At 37.4% G+C, this 15,296-nt stretch overlaps 2 protein-coding genes across 2 annotated transcripts; both read right to left on the bottom strand.

Annotated features, from left to right (window-relative positions):
- Positions 1-557: 557 nt before the first annotated feature.
- On the bottom strand, positions 558-4,781 carry LOC136771938 (sulfotransferase 6B1-like). Its single transcript, XM_066724522.1, has 7 exons — positions 4,687-4,781; positions 2,841-3,132; positions 2,422-2,630; positions 2,162-2,288; positions 1,716-1,810; positions 1,392-1,578; positions 558-1,065 (listed from the first exon to the last, which is right to left on the bottom strand). Exons 2-7 carry the CDS (start codon positions 2,977-2,979, stop codon positions 944-946), a joined length of 879 nt encoding a protein of 292 aa, XP_066580619.1. The 5' UTR covers positions 2,980-3,132; positions 4,687-4,781; the 3' UTR covers positions 558-943.
- A 4,092-nt stretch (positions 4,782-8,873) lies between these two features.
- On the bottom strand, positions 8,874-11,261 carry LOC136771953 (sulfotransferase 6B1-like). The gene is made up of 6 exons (XM_066724542.1): positions 11,055-11,261; positions 10,636-10,844; positions 10,376-10,502; positions 9,930-10,024; positions 9,606-9,792; positions 8,874-9,279 (listed from the first exon to the last, which is right to left on the bottom strand). Exons 1-6 carry the CDS (start codon positions 11,191-11,193, stop codon positions 9,158-9,160), a joined length of 879 nt encoding a protein of 292 aa, XP_066580639.1. The 5' UTR covers positions 11,194-11,261; the 3' UTR covers positions 8,874-9,157.
- Positions 11,262-15,296: the final 4,035 nt, after the last annotated feature.

Genomic DNA, 15,296 nt, shown 5'->3' with positions numbered 1-15,296 from the left:
TGTCTCACAGCTGTTTCATAAAGGAGCTGAACATCATTCAATATTATTATTGTATTATACATCATTATTTAAATACTCAACAAAAACAATGATTTGGTCTGTCGAAAAACGTAGCTCAAAATCTCTGAAATCCATTAAATTAAGCAGATTTTGACTCAAACATATCTTTGCTTCACTACCACATATCACTATGGGACACATCCAGTGAAAAATCACACATTAATCAACATTATACAGGCAACCTGGACGCAGTTTCCGGTGCTTTGCCAATGACAGAGATGCATTTTGGTGGAAAGCTGTATTAGAGGAATGAAGTGTTAGAGACTAGAGCTAGAATGTGGGACATGACAACCTCTGGTGGTGAATTGGTGACGTGTGGGGTGAAGAAATGACAGTTATGAGTAATTTGGGACAAACCTATATATAGAATTCATTTGTAGAACAAGATAGGATGAGATGTATTGTGGCGTATATTTCACACAACAGCATTGTGTGAATAGTGTAAGCTTCAGATAATAAATGAACACAAGAGAAGAAGCTGAATTATGAAAAATATATTATTTTGTTCAAACTAATAATTCAGATGAATAAAATACAAAAAACATAGAAACCTTCAGTACAAATCTATCTACATTTCAATAAATATTAAAAATGCACAGCCATTAAATATGTACAGTATGTATAATTCACAATACAAAAACACATTAACAATACAGTCACCAATCTGAGAAAAAAACATTCATTGTAACAGATTAATGTATAGTTCATATAAAGTGTTTGAAGGGATATCAAGATTTACGTTGAATAAATAAGATGAACTTAATTAACACATCAATTTTGTACGATAAAAAGTCAGTTTTGACAATCGATCAGAAAATGAAAATGTGCTTGACAATAATAAATAATGAAAGAACTGCAAAGTGAGTGGATCTGTCCGTCTCCCTCACTGACACTCATATTGAACACGGCTTGCTAATACACTAGAGTTGATCTTCTCTTTAAACAGCACGTCAAACTGGGCGTTCTGCTTGGAGGTGAAATGGTTCTTCCAGTCACCAACGGCACCTGCACAGAGACAGAGATTGGATCCAATTAGGAATCAGACATCCATTAAAACACTGTGGATTATCTAGACAACAACCTGACATTTTCAAAGTCACATGTCTGTTATTCATCAAACAAATTAGTCAGTAATAAAAGTATGGAGCGTTAGAAGTATATTAAATAAATGAATTCCAAGTTCAATCTAAACTTCCTAGTTTCAGTTGGATTTTTCTTAGGGAAGTAATCAAATCTAAATAACAATGTTATTACCATTAAGGCACTTCATTCATCCTGATAATTTCCTATTTCAGCCCTGCACTGTCAGAGGATTGATTAGAGATCCTTACCTTTCCTAAAGATGAGCTTCCTGTCAGCTGTCAGTGCGCACACTGTGTGGTTTGAATTCACTTTCTCCTTCTCTGCTTTTTCCTTCATTTCACTGAATGATGATTTCTTTGAGATGTCCTTGATTTGATCTTCCGTGACACTGATGTTCAGAAATGAACTGATCTCCTTGACATATGTGGGGAGATCCTGGAAACACAAATTTCACAGTTTAGTTTGTGCTCTTTCATTCCTGGTTCAACTGAAAGACATCTGTTGAATGATATTCACTGCTTATTCCAGCTTCATTCACAACTGTGAAAGAAGAAATCTCATTTCAAACTCACCTTCTTCATGGACTCATAATACAAGAAGAGTGTGTTTTCATCATTTTCCTTCTTCTCCCAGCTGAGGACGTGATCAATCCAGGAACCATAAACCACTGCAATGTAAAGAAAGACAAACTAATTGTAAATATTATATAGGTAAGTATTAAATAGAGGATATATAAGCAATACTTTCACATTGATTGCTCTACAGGTCATGAAAAACATGTTCAACTGGACTACTTTCTTATCATTAGCTTCTTGTTTTCCTGTGTAAAACACCCCTCTTCCTCTAGAAACAAATTGTCCGCATTCAGGTGAATGAAGAGAACAGCAGAACGGGGGTTTATGGACGTGCTGTGTTTCAGAAGACACTGTGTGTCATTAGAGAGCACCAGTATAACAGGGTCTAGTTTCCTTTTTCAAAACAAAGTTTGTCTATATTAAAGATGTGTCCAAACATTTACCTTCGCCCTTCAGAAACATCTCCAGAAAGGTTGACCATTTGTCAATCTTGGGCAGGTGGGGATTCTGTTGATAGTAATGGAACATAGAGACTGCCGTGTCCTTGGGGTTTCTGATCACATAAATCATCTGTGAAGACAAAAAGAAAGCACAGATATTTACATTTTCATTTCACTTCACTTCATTTCACTTCTTCTCACAAAACGCTTCATCAGCTGCCCTTAGGACATGTGGGAGAATACAGCAGGACTGGCCAACCTACCTTGCATTTCTTTGTTTTGAACTGCACGGGGACCATGTCACAGTTGAGGTGTGTTGGGATGAGCCTCTTGCTGGGGAGGTTTCTGAGCTCCTGGAATTTGGAGAGATCTCCGAACTCCAGAGACGATGTCAGAGTCACCTGGCTGGTCGTGTTGTTCTCAGTGTGGCAGTTGTACAGATTCCTCAGGATCTCGGCCAGCCAGTGTGTCCCTATGAAGAGAACAGAGCGTCAGCAATCAATCAGAAACAGGTCTAGTGCTCCAGTACTGTGGCTAAATCTAATGTCTCATGTAGTTCATGTGGTGCTTTTCCATTCGTCAGGACTCATCATTAAAATGACAAGAGTTTACATAATTATTTGTTGTGATTTAAAAGATGAATTTATCTTTAAAGAGTCATTGTAAATTGTAATGTTCTTACCTGATTTGGGATAAGACACTAGCAGCACATCATCTTCTCTGGCCTCAAAGTCATCCAGGGACTGTAGCAGCTCTGTGGAGGCTCTGGTGGAGAAAGGGATTCCTCTGAATCTGTGGACCAGCTCTGTCTGTTCTGGCATCTTGAGATGGATGTTTCCTCACAGTTAGTGTCTCTGGATGGACTGTGACTAGCTAGGTATTGATCTGGAGATCTTCCTGCCCTTATATATCCCTCAGTGAAGTGGAAAATGGAGCTGCGCATTCTGACGTCACAAATGAGTGTCGTATTGTCTCTGAGGAAGCAGAAGGAAATGGTGCATTTAGCAAGAGTGTAAATGAAGAGACATTGTGAGAGAGATTTCCAAAACAAACTCCATACTAGTTACACTCATTGACTGGATTTAATGTGTAAGGAATAAAGTCAGGAAATGACACGCCACGGAACAATTTCCCTTTCTCAATAGAAACACAGTTCTCGGTTTTCTCACACTCACTTCAAGACTATAATTTCTAGACCTTGTCTTCATGAAAATCTGAAATAATGTCATCAACTTGACATGAAATATTGGCCAATATTAACTACCTGCAGAAATTACCAGTATTGAAGTGATGGTGTAGTTCTATGACCAGGTCTAAAACCAGACTGAAAAGACTCCAAAATATTTTCCCTGGATATGAAGTGTTCTGAATTCAAATCAACACATAATTCCTTCAGCTGGTTTGCGATAGCCAATTTAAGTTTACATCACTCACAATGAGAACCTCTGAATTGAATTAAATAGTGGCTATTACATCCAAAAAATTATTTACAGTTCAAGGCACAGCCGAGGGTGGACAATAAACTCCAAATACTACTGTATTGTCAGAAGCCTGGTTGGATTCTTAAGACCAGACTTTCATATTGTTTTGAGAACTGAGGAGGAAACTAGCAAGGACACACTAAAGCAACTTTTAACACAGATCGCTACACCTGCACATCTGTCTCTTCAATCAGCTCTGTTCACATTAAAACCATCCAGAGACACATCAAAATTGGAAAGAGATTTCTTTAACCATGACTCTGCAATAACAAGAATGTCCGAGTTGGCCTGTTGTGACTATATATTAGTTAAGTACATTTTTGGAAGCAAGCTTCAGATATTCAGGTGAAGAAACCCAAGACCACACAGAGTATTAAAGTAATCTGGAGACTATATTAAATTAACACCAGTACTAGTGACATTTTTGGAAATGTCTGTTTCCACAAGAGATTGCGGGAAGCAGAGGTTTGCTCCGTGCTGCAATACACCAAAAGAGTTATACACCAAAAAATATTGTTTATTACTACGATGAATGCATCGTGTTCGACAAGTGATCCCAAGCTCATGACACAGAGCATATGTGGTAGAGTCAAAACGAGCTGAAGAGTTCAGATTTGGCAGCTGATATGATATGAGTATGAGTATTTTAATGCCACCTCTAATTTATTTCCTTAGAGTTAAAATAATAGATTAACCAAAAAGTGAATGTGATGAATCCAAAGGACAGCATTATTGCCGGCAGCCGTATAAAATGAAGAAAACTCCAGTGAGCGACCAACAACTACTTACGAGAACCAAGACATGAATCTATCCGTACCACAACCATAATCACATTAGCCAGACCAATATGCTCAACAACCACTAAGCGCACAAATATGAGAGGGAGTGGAGACTCACTCACTAATTGTGGTGGAAAAGGTGCACGGCAGAAGGAAGAGTGCTTGCTTTAGGCAACTGGGCTTAAAGTGACTTGATCAAATAAGCAATCTGCTACAGCCTCCTCAATAGTGGTTGAAGGGAACTGGGAAACACAGGGAGAGGACTCACGTCAGGAGGGAAGATCAATTGCAGGGTAAATCCAGAGGTATGCAGGAGAGGACAGGATGATCAGGAAATTGAAGGCTAGAAATGGCAAAGTAGAGGTTTTGGAAGCAAGTTAAAAAGGCAGGGGTAGGGCAGTAGAAGAGTTCCAGTAATTTCCAGAAGAGTATTTGTCACGGGCGGGGCGAGATTGGCCATTAGCGTTAATTGATCACTTATTATTTATTTACTTATTATCACTCTTTTCATGAAATTATTGTGTTGTGCACTGTGTTTATTACTCATGATTGTTTTATTTACGAAGTATGTTCTTTTTACTTCCTTATTGTTTCTATTTTCATGGTTAATTTGGTAATTGGGTTATTAATGGTATAATTGATTAATTGCTTTTGTTGCCATTTAGAGAAAATTGTCCGTTAACAAAGTTTGATACGTTTTCTCTTGAATCCAGGCTGCCCACCATGAATTACAATATGTGTCTAGAGAAATAATGAACATGTTACTTCAACGGTACTGAAGAAGAGCAATACAATTTATGAAAATGTACAGCTGAGTATGAATTCTTGTCCCAGAGGTCCTGAACTCATTTTTATAGAAGCTCCATTGAAAGCATACTTGTGGGGGCATCATCACCTCGTATGGAAACTGTAATGCCCCTGACCGCCGGGCCTTGAGTAGAGTGGTGAGGTCGGCACAGCGCACCATAGGGGTCGCACTGCCAGCCCTCCTGGACATGAACCAGACACGTAGTCTCAGGAAGGCTGCTAGAATCATCACGGACCCCAGTCACCCGAGCCAGCAGTTGTTTACACTACCCCCATCCAGCAGGCAGACACGGTTCAGATGCCTGATGGCCAGGACAGAGAGATGGAAGAATAGCTTTTATCCCCAGGTCATCAGACTGCTGAACCGTTAGCCTGCCTGCCAAGTTCTCCCCACCCCTCCTTTTCTTGCCCTTTCTTGCACTTTTGTTTTTGTTTTAATTGTATTTGACTTGTTATATGTCCTAGATTGGTGTACTGCAATGTTGGCGGAGCAAAGGGACACACACATTTCAGTACACCTGCAATAACTTCTGCTATAATGTGTATGTGAACTTGAACGAGATCAAAATGTTATAATGAAAAACTAAGTCTGAAACAGATTTGTCTTAAAATGAGAGAAGAACTGGAAGAATAAGGGAGCCGAAGTCTAGAAGCAAAGTAAAGAAGGTGAAGAAAATAAGATCTAACAGTGAAGAATGAAACCAGTTCATATGATATCAGCACGGCTAAGCTTTGCTGCAGGCCAGGGTTACATCCATCATTATGCTAGCGGTCACCAAATTGTATATGCGGTGTTGCTGTCTTACTTTAGTTTTATTTTTAGGCTGTTTAAATGTTCATTTCTGAAATCAACACATAGTACAAGTTATTGCTGCTGTTTTACACATACATAGTTGCTATTCCATGCAGAAAAAGGTCAATTAAAAAAAATAATATTGACTTAATTGACTTCTCATATGAAACTCAAATGTATGTGTGTATGTACATTACATGATGTGCTGTGATGTCAGAATAGAATTCCGAGGTGTTATGATGTCACTGTGTGCAGCCTGTAAGAAGCCCACAGTTGCACTGGCATCAGCTATCGACTTACGCACTTACTACTACTACTACAGCAATTTACTACTTACTGAATTATTTACATACTAGTTATTTACTATTTACATAAGTATTTACTTCCTAATTATTTAGTCATAGAATTTACTACTTGTTCAATCATTTACTTCCTAATTATTTAGTCATAGAATTTACTACTTGTTGAATCATATACTTCCTAATTATTTAGTCATAGAATTTACTACTCATAGAATAATTTACTTCCGATTTATTTACTCATAGAATTTACTACTTGTTGAATCATTTACTTCCTAATTATTGATTCATAGAATTTACTACTTGTTGAATCATTTACTTCCTAATTATTTAGTCATAGAATTTACTACTTGTTGAATCATTTACTTCCGTATTATTTAGTCATAGAATTTACTACTTGTTGAATCATTTACTTCCTAATTATTTACTCATAGAATTTACTACTTGTTGAATCATTAACTTCCTAATCATTTACTACTTATTGAATAATTTACTTCCTAATTATTTAATACTTATTGAATCATTTACTTTTTAATTATTTACTAATTGAATTTACTACTTACTGATTTATTTAATTAGTATTTACTGATTGAATTTACTATTTACTGAATTATTTATTTCCTAATTATTTACTGATAGAATTTACTGTTAACTGAATTATTTACTTCTTAATTAGTTACGGATTAAATTTACAATTTACTGAACATTTATTGAACGATCTCTGTACATCGAGTTCAGCAATGGGTCAGAAAAACAGTGCCCAGTTTAATTCAAACACCCAGAAAGCTCTGGATGAGAAGCCGCTGCCAGCAAAGAACACCCAGCTGGGTTTTGGCGAAGATGCGGTCATGATGGGAGAGAAGGAGAGGAAGCGCAGGGCAGCAGGCTTACTGGCCTTCATAAACCTCTTCTCTGGCTGCACTGGCAGAAATCCAGGTAAGAGAAATGCTCTTTCCTTCACCGTTGAGCGAGTTTCTCTTTTTATGAATGTGTCCATACATATATTACAAGTCTTAACCTGTCATTTCACAATCAGATTGTATTGTTTATTGTACAAAACCGATCATTTGTAAATGAAAATGCTCTGTGATTCCAGGATGCAGTAGCAGCAGTGTTGAGGACAGTATTCAGGAGCCCATCCAGCTTAAGAAATGTCGCCCGGCCCATGACACCTGGGCGGACAGCGTGAGCTGCAGGGCCCTGGAGAAGCATGTGGATGACAGTAACACCGTGAGTCACTGAGTGCATTACATTGCTTAGGATTATTATAAGGACAATGTCATAGGGTTCTCCTGTATAATGTAACCAGCTATCGTTAAAAGATTAAATAGATCGTCAACATCGAAAAGGTAGCAACTGTCTCATTGTGGCTCCCCTGCTCAACCTCTTTACCCGTTACTGCCAGGGTCTCCAGTATCCCCCTGCTGCCTACAGCCAGGCTTGGAGGAAGCAGTGCGAGCCTTTCCTCCCTACAATAATGGCGGAGAATGACGAGGACCAGCAAGACTCTGACCAGGAGGATGAGCTGGAGGTGGCCTTCCAATATTTCTTTGGCTCCTTGTGGGAGATGACACTGAATGAGGTCTTCCTGCATCAGTGATACTTTGCACAAAAGGCAAACCCAGAGCTGGTGGAAACCACATAATAAAAAGTTTACACCTCACCCTGTCTTGTGATTGTTTTTATTGCCTCATCAATAACAGGCTGATCAACTCTCCAGGACTGTCTGGACACTCCAGGGATTACAGCACAGTGCTGAGACACACCTAGCACAATACACTTCAGATCAATGAACACATGATTGTGCGCAGTACTGAGACATTCAACACAATTATTCATCCGCGTCTGAGATCCCTCTCCAAGCAGAATGGTCCTCTAGTGGCATTTCCAGGGGCCGTTCATAATTCAGTAAATGCATTCTTATAAGTGATCAACACAGACCAGAGGCCTTCTTTTAATCTGCCCTATGACTGTCTTCATTTAAAACCATCAAATTGCAGCCTGTTCAGGATTATTGTAGCAGCTGTGTACCTTAGCGTTCAGAAACTGAAATGAAATGCCTTCCAAAAAAATCATAATTTATCAGCATTTCCCAGTATAATATTGATCTTTTCCAGAAATCCCCTCATTCCATTTTACAGAGGTTTCCTGTTTATTCACTAGGAAATACCATTTTGGTGTTCTTCCAAACATCTCAAAGATCAGAGTAGACACACACTTACAGTTCTGTTCCTGGTTATTCATGTGTATAATGTGTATGTGTGTACATCAGCTTGTAGTTCTCTTCAGTTTGTATTTGGCGCCTTATACTTCAGATATTTGTAATTAATTTAGAATTATTTCAACATCACATTTTTCACATTGACATTATGGACATTGTGTTCATCAGTGGCAACAACACATTGAAATTCAAACAAGATATGATTAATTATAATGAAGGTATGTTATTACTAACAATTCAGATAAATAATTGACATATTCACCTACAGTAACAATATACCTACACTTCAATAAATATACAAAATGCATAATCAAAAATAACCCACAGCCTTTAAATATGTACACATGATTTATTATATAAAAATACATTAACAAATGCTGTCACTTATGAAACCCCATTCAATGTTTAATATACAACAGATTAATATACAGTTCATATAAAGTGTTGGAAGCCATTACAAGATTTACATTGAATAAATAATGTAAACTTAATAACACATCCATTTTGTCCAATACAATGTCTTCCAAGTCAGTTTTGACAATCGATAGGAAAATGAGAATGTGCTTGACAATAATAAATAATGAAAGAACAGCAAAGTGAGTGGATCTGTCCGTCTCCCTCACTGACACTCATATTGAACACAGCTTGCTAATACACTAGAGTTGATCTTCTCTTTAAACAGCACGTCAAACTGGGCGTTCTGCTTGGAGGTGAAATGGTTCTTCCAGTCACCAACGGCACCTGCACAGAGATAGAAATTGGATCCATTTAGGAATCAGACGTCCATTAAAACACTGTGGATTATCTAGACAACAACCTGACATTTTCAAAGTCACATGTCTGCTATTCATCAAACAATTTAGTCAGTAATAAAAGTATGGAGAGATAGAAGTATATTAAATACATGAATTCCAAGTTCAATCTAAACTTCCTAGTTTCAGTTGGATTTTTCTTAGGGAAGTCATGAATTCTAAATAACAATGTTATTACCAATAAGGCACTTCATTCATCCTGATTATTTACTATGTCAGCCGTGCTGTGTCAGAGGATTGATTAGAGATCCTTACCTTTCCTAAAGATGAGCTTCCTGTCAGCTGTCAGTGCGCACACTGTGTGGTTTGAATTCACTTTCTCCTTCTCTGCTTTTTCCTTCATTTCACTGAATGATGATTTCTTTGAGATGTCCTTGATTTGATCTTCCGTGACACTGATGTTCAGAAATGAACTGATCTCCTTGACATATGTGGGGAGATCCTGGAAACACAAATTTCACAGTTTAGTTTGTGCTCTTTCATTCCTGGTTCAACTGAAAGACATCTGTTGAATGATATTCACTGCTTATTCCAGCTTCATCCACAACTGTGAAAGAAGAAATCTCATTTCAAACTCACCTTCTTCATGGACTCATAATACAAGAAGAGTGTGTTTTCATCATTTTCCTTCTTCTCCCAGCTGAGGATGTGATCAATCCAGGAACCATAAACCACTGCAATGTAAAGAAAGACAAACTAATTGTAAATATTATATAGGTAAGTATTAAATAGAGGATATATAAGCAATACTTTCACATTGATAGTTCTACAGGTCATGAAAAACATGTTCAACAGGACTACTTTCTTATCATTAGCTTCTTGTTTTCCTGTGTAAAACACCCCTCTTCCTCTAGAAACAAATTGTCCGCATTCAGGTGAATGAAGCGAACAGCAGAACGGGGGTTAATGGACGTGCTGTGTTTCAGAAGACACTGTGTGTCATTAGAGAGCACCAGTATAACAGGGTCTAGTTTCCTTTTTCATAACAAAGTTTGTCTATATTAAAGATGTGTCCAAACATTTACCTTCACCCTTCAGGAACATCTCCAGAAAGGTTGACCATTTGTCAATCTTGGGCAGGTGGGGATTCTGTTGATAGTAATGGAACATAGAGACTGCCGTGTCCTTGGGGTTTCTGATCACATAAATCATCTGTGAAGACAAAAAGAAAGCACAGATATTTACATTTTCATTTCACTTCACTTCATTTCACTTCTTCTCACAAAACGCTTCATCAGCTGGCCTTAGGACATGTGGGAGAATACAGCAGGACTGGCCAACCTACCTTGCATTTCTTTGTTTTGAACTGCACGGGGACCATGTCACAGTTGAGGTGTGTTGGGATGAGCCTCTTGCTGGGGAGGTTTCTGAGCTCCTGGAATTTGGAGAGATCTCCGAACTCCAGAGACGATGTCAGAGTCACCTGGCTGGTCGTGTTGTTCTCAGTGTGGCAGTTGTACAGATTCCTCAGGATCTCGGCCAGCCAGTGTGTCCCTATGAAGAGAACAGAGCGTCAGCAATCAATCAGAAACAGGTCTAGTGCTCCAGTACTGTGGCTAAATCTAATGTCTCATGTAGTTCATGTGGTGCTTTTCCATTCGTCAGGACTCATCATTAAAATGACAAGAGTTTACATAATTATTTGTTGTGATTTAAAAGATAAAATAATCTTTAAAGAGTCATTGTAAATTGTAATGTTCTTACCGGATTTGGGATAAGACACTAGCAGCACATCATCTTCTCTGGCCTCAAAGTCATCCAGGGACTGTAGCAGCTCTGTGGAGGCTCTGGTGGAGAAAGGGATTCCTCTAAATCTGTGGACCAGCTCTGTCTGTTCTGGCATCTTGAGATGGATGTTTCCTCACAGTTAGTGTCTCTGGATGGACTGTGACTAGCTAGGTATTGATCTGGAGATCTTCCTGCCCTTATATATCCCTCAGTGAAGTGAAAAATGGAGCTGCACATTCTGACATCACAAATGAGTGTCGTATTGTCTCTGAGGAAGCAGAAGGAAATGGTGCATTTAGCAAGAGTGTAAATGAAGAAACATTGAGAGATAGATTTCCAAAACAAACTCCATACTAGTTACACTCATGGACTGGATCCAATGCATCAGGAATAAATACATGTTTAAATTATATCCCTGACAAGCAAAAGAGAAACAATGTTGTGCTTCCCAAGATTGAAAAGAGTCATTAAACTGTCTAACATTCCAATGTGTAATCATGAGAATATCTTTAAGAGCGCTAATCTGGCCGACAGAGTTGTTGTTTTGTTGAATTCAACAACTGACTACGATCAAATTGTAATCAATAATACAAAATGTATCTATTCACTTTCAAAACCAGACAATATGTATTTTTACAAACGTTTCTAATGCTTTGTGTGACATTTAATGACGAAAGTATGTTTTCCTTTTTAGCTCATGTTCTGTGAGTGATGAACAGCTGTCAATGATACTTAACCTGAATTAAACTGAAAATATTTGTTGTAATAATTATTTACAATTCATTAATAAAGTCTATACTTCTGTCAACTGACAGCGTGATGTTCCTGAATTTATACATTTTTGGTGCATTATATTTGAATGTATTAGACTTCAAATACAGTAAACATAGATTAATCTGACTTTGTATGTATGTGTTTTCATGAACTAATAGTAAAACTATTATCATTCCATTCAATGTTGAAAGTTTCTGTTAATATCAGAAAGAGAGTTTAGGTCACTTCCAATAGGAACTGGTATTGGTGACAATGTTTTGAAATTAATGAAATTGATCATTTCCATTTCCAATCCTTTCAATTCCAATTAAATTTGAACAAATCAGTTGCACTGAATTGCTTGAATAAATCAACCATTTCACCCATTTGTATTCTAAGTTGAATTAAAATTATTTTTATATTTAATACTATATATTTATCGCAATGTACTAATGCATGATACTTATATTTAAAATCTTAACTACATTTTTTGCATTTTAAACTTTATGGTAATCCTGGTGAAGTCTGGTCTAATAATAACATATTCAAAATATTCAAGGTGAACCAGCCCTGAGGTTTTCATAATATTTATGTATCCCATGATATACATATGTACATTGTAATACAATTATATAATATTTCTACTTTACATTATGGTATGGTTAAGATAAGAAAATATAAATATGTATATTAAAATTAAGAACACAACAACATAGTAAGATGTGTACATGACATGAATGCAAGTCTGTATATTTAATTGCACAACTTGTTAGGTTTTATGGGTTGGAATTAGAGTTTAACTTTTATGGATGGAAGTAGAGTTGACTTTCAACAAATAGTTATGGAGCAGGAATTCAATTTTAATTGAAAAATGAATAATTTGAATTGAGAATAGCAATTGGTGCATTTTCTGGTCAGAAACGGTATTGGAAAGTAATTGGCAAAGAAATGCCAGAAACCCTCAGTCATTGACCACAGACACAGTCAGGAAACGACACGTCATGGAACAATTTCCCTTTTTCAATAGAGAGGTAGTTCCCGGTTTTCTCACGCTCATTTCTAGACAGTTTTTTCTATCTGAAATAATGGCATCAAATTTACATAAAACATATGGGGGTGATGATATAGTTAAATAATCAGGAGTAAAGTATCTGCTAAGATCCTTTGGGAATGGAAGGTTTTAGCAAAAACAAACGGTGAATTTATGAAGTGTTAAGTGCTAGAATTGACACTTTACCAAACACCTCTGGAAAAAGACTCGAGGGACAGACACATATAGGGATTATAAGAGATATGTGTACACAAGGGGGAAGATGAGGAATTACAGCTAAAATTATGTAACTGCATAAGTTTAAAATTACCTTTGCTTTAAATGCTGAAAGTTGTACAAAGATGGGAATATTATAGTAGTAGGCAGATGACTGAATTGCCCAGTTTTCACCGGTTTGTCCAGTTGAGGTCTCACATTCCAAAATAGACAGCTGGTTGTCTAGATGGGAAAAGCAGAATTTGGCATTGTATAAATTGAGCAATAATATCAATATCAGGACATAAGTCGATGTGTTCTGAAGTCATTGATATCTGAGTGTCTCTGCTGTGATGCAGAACCCCTATAGGAACATTGCATCACAGCATCCTGGCTGCACAAACAATATTACATCACAAACACATTATATCACAACATTGTCAGTAGTAATGTACAGCATTGCACTTTGCTTCAGCATCTATCTGTCAGCTGAGTCAGCTGTTGGGTTAAACATTGTTAACCATATTATACTAGTAATGAATACATTTCATCATGTTAATGTAGCTGGTTCTCATTATTATTTGTGTGGCTATGCTTTGATCTAATACTTAGTCTAGTATTGCATCACCTTGTAGCTTTACAGGAAAATAAATGGTTGAAATATAGATTAAGAACTGATTACTTAGGGAAGCATTGACAGAAAAATGCCATTGTCCATTGTGAAGAATCACCTTCCAACTGAACATGAGACACGTCCCTTAGTCAATTATGTCAATCATGTCTTCACTTAATGTGGTTGATCAGCCATGTTGGTAGAGTCACCATTCAAAAAGACAAGGATGGTAGTGAATCCATGAACCAGGAACTGTTTATTGGAGTATAGCCAGCCAGGCATCAGGTACAAACAAAACAATAATAATACAAATAAATAAAAATGAAAACAAATACTAATTTCAAGCAAAAAAGGTAGCTGCTCTACTATTTGAAAAAGAACCATTGGCGTAAACAGTTCATCATAACTCATATGAGAGTCTCCATTACTAAATGCCTCCCGTCTGATCTTAACCTTGGTCCTTACATACCCACCCTTCCCTTGATGGATCAAAGCAAAAGTATAGGATACAGAGTGAACTATTAATGAACAGTAATCTACACTTTCCTACAGCTACAGATTACATTTAAATATATAAATACAGATGTAATTTAAATAACTTTCATGATGTCACAATTTAGTGGTTAAAATCAGGGTTTACCTATAGTAATTATTATAAACCCATTTCCCTTTAACGCTGCCATAGTACAACAGGAACATTCATTATAGTGCGGAGACGCCGCTCTGTGGCTATAGACTGCAATTGCGGCTTCTCCCCAGACTGGTAAGAGAGGCATAAACCTGCAGTGTGCATCTCAAAACTAAAGGCATAGGAAAGCTTTGTGTACTTTCTTTAATCCTCAAACCTGAGTGACCGCCAGTTCCCAAGTTCATCAAGTTGGATCACCACCCACAGCAATGAGACGTAAGGGAAGACACATTGATCACTGGTGTAGATCGCATTAGTGAAATAGGAAGGGACAAAGAAAACAGTGGGTAAACAATGCTGGAAATGAGCATTTGTCTATGCTCTTCAGTACCAAAATGAAAAGGAGGATTGTGAATTTGCTAGCAATAACAAACAGTTGACATGTTTCATGAATAAGAACATGGCGCAATATGTGCGCATTATTACCAGTCGGGGGATGACTCCCGTTCATCACATCCGTTATCAAAGTGTTATGTTGTTTTTTCTGAAGCCAGGCCCGCCACCTCAAATCACAACATTTGTCTACAGAATAATAATATTTTACGACAACGCTACAGAGTCCAACAAGCAGAATGCACGTTTTATTGAAAATGTACAGCTGGATGGGTAATTCTTATTTAACTTTTGTCAAAGGTTAACATTTTTTATTGAAATAAATAATTGAGATACATACAATTCCCATAAAAAAAACCATGTGGATTGAATGGAGTTTATTTAAATATATTAATTTGATTAATAGAAAATAAAAATGGCCGCCTAGACGCGCACTGCCTCACCCAGAGTCGCTGGTGATGAATAAGCTCTTGAGCACCTGAGCTGCAGGACTGCCCTGACAGGCCGGGCTCCTGCATGAACACAGGAAGCCAGAACACCTAGCCTGTTGGGTGTGTAGGAGCTGGAGGTGAGCAGGTGTGAGAG

Source organism: Amia ocellicauda, chromosome 15 (assembly GCF_036373705.1).
Source record: "Amia ocellicauda isolate fAmiCal2 chromosome 15, fAmiCal2.hap1, whole genome shotgun sequence".
Taxonomy (NCBI): domain Eukaryota; kingdom Metazoa; phylum Chordata; class Actinopteri; order Amiiformes; family Amiidae; genus Amia; species Amia ocellicauda.
This window is presented reverse-complemented; position numbering and strand designations above follow the sequence as displayed.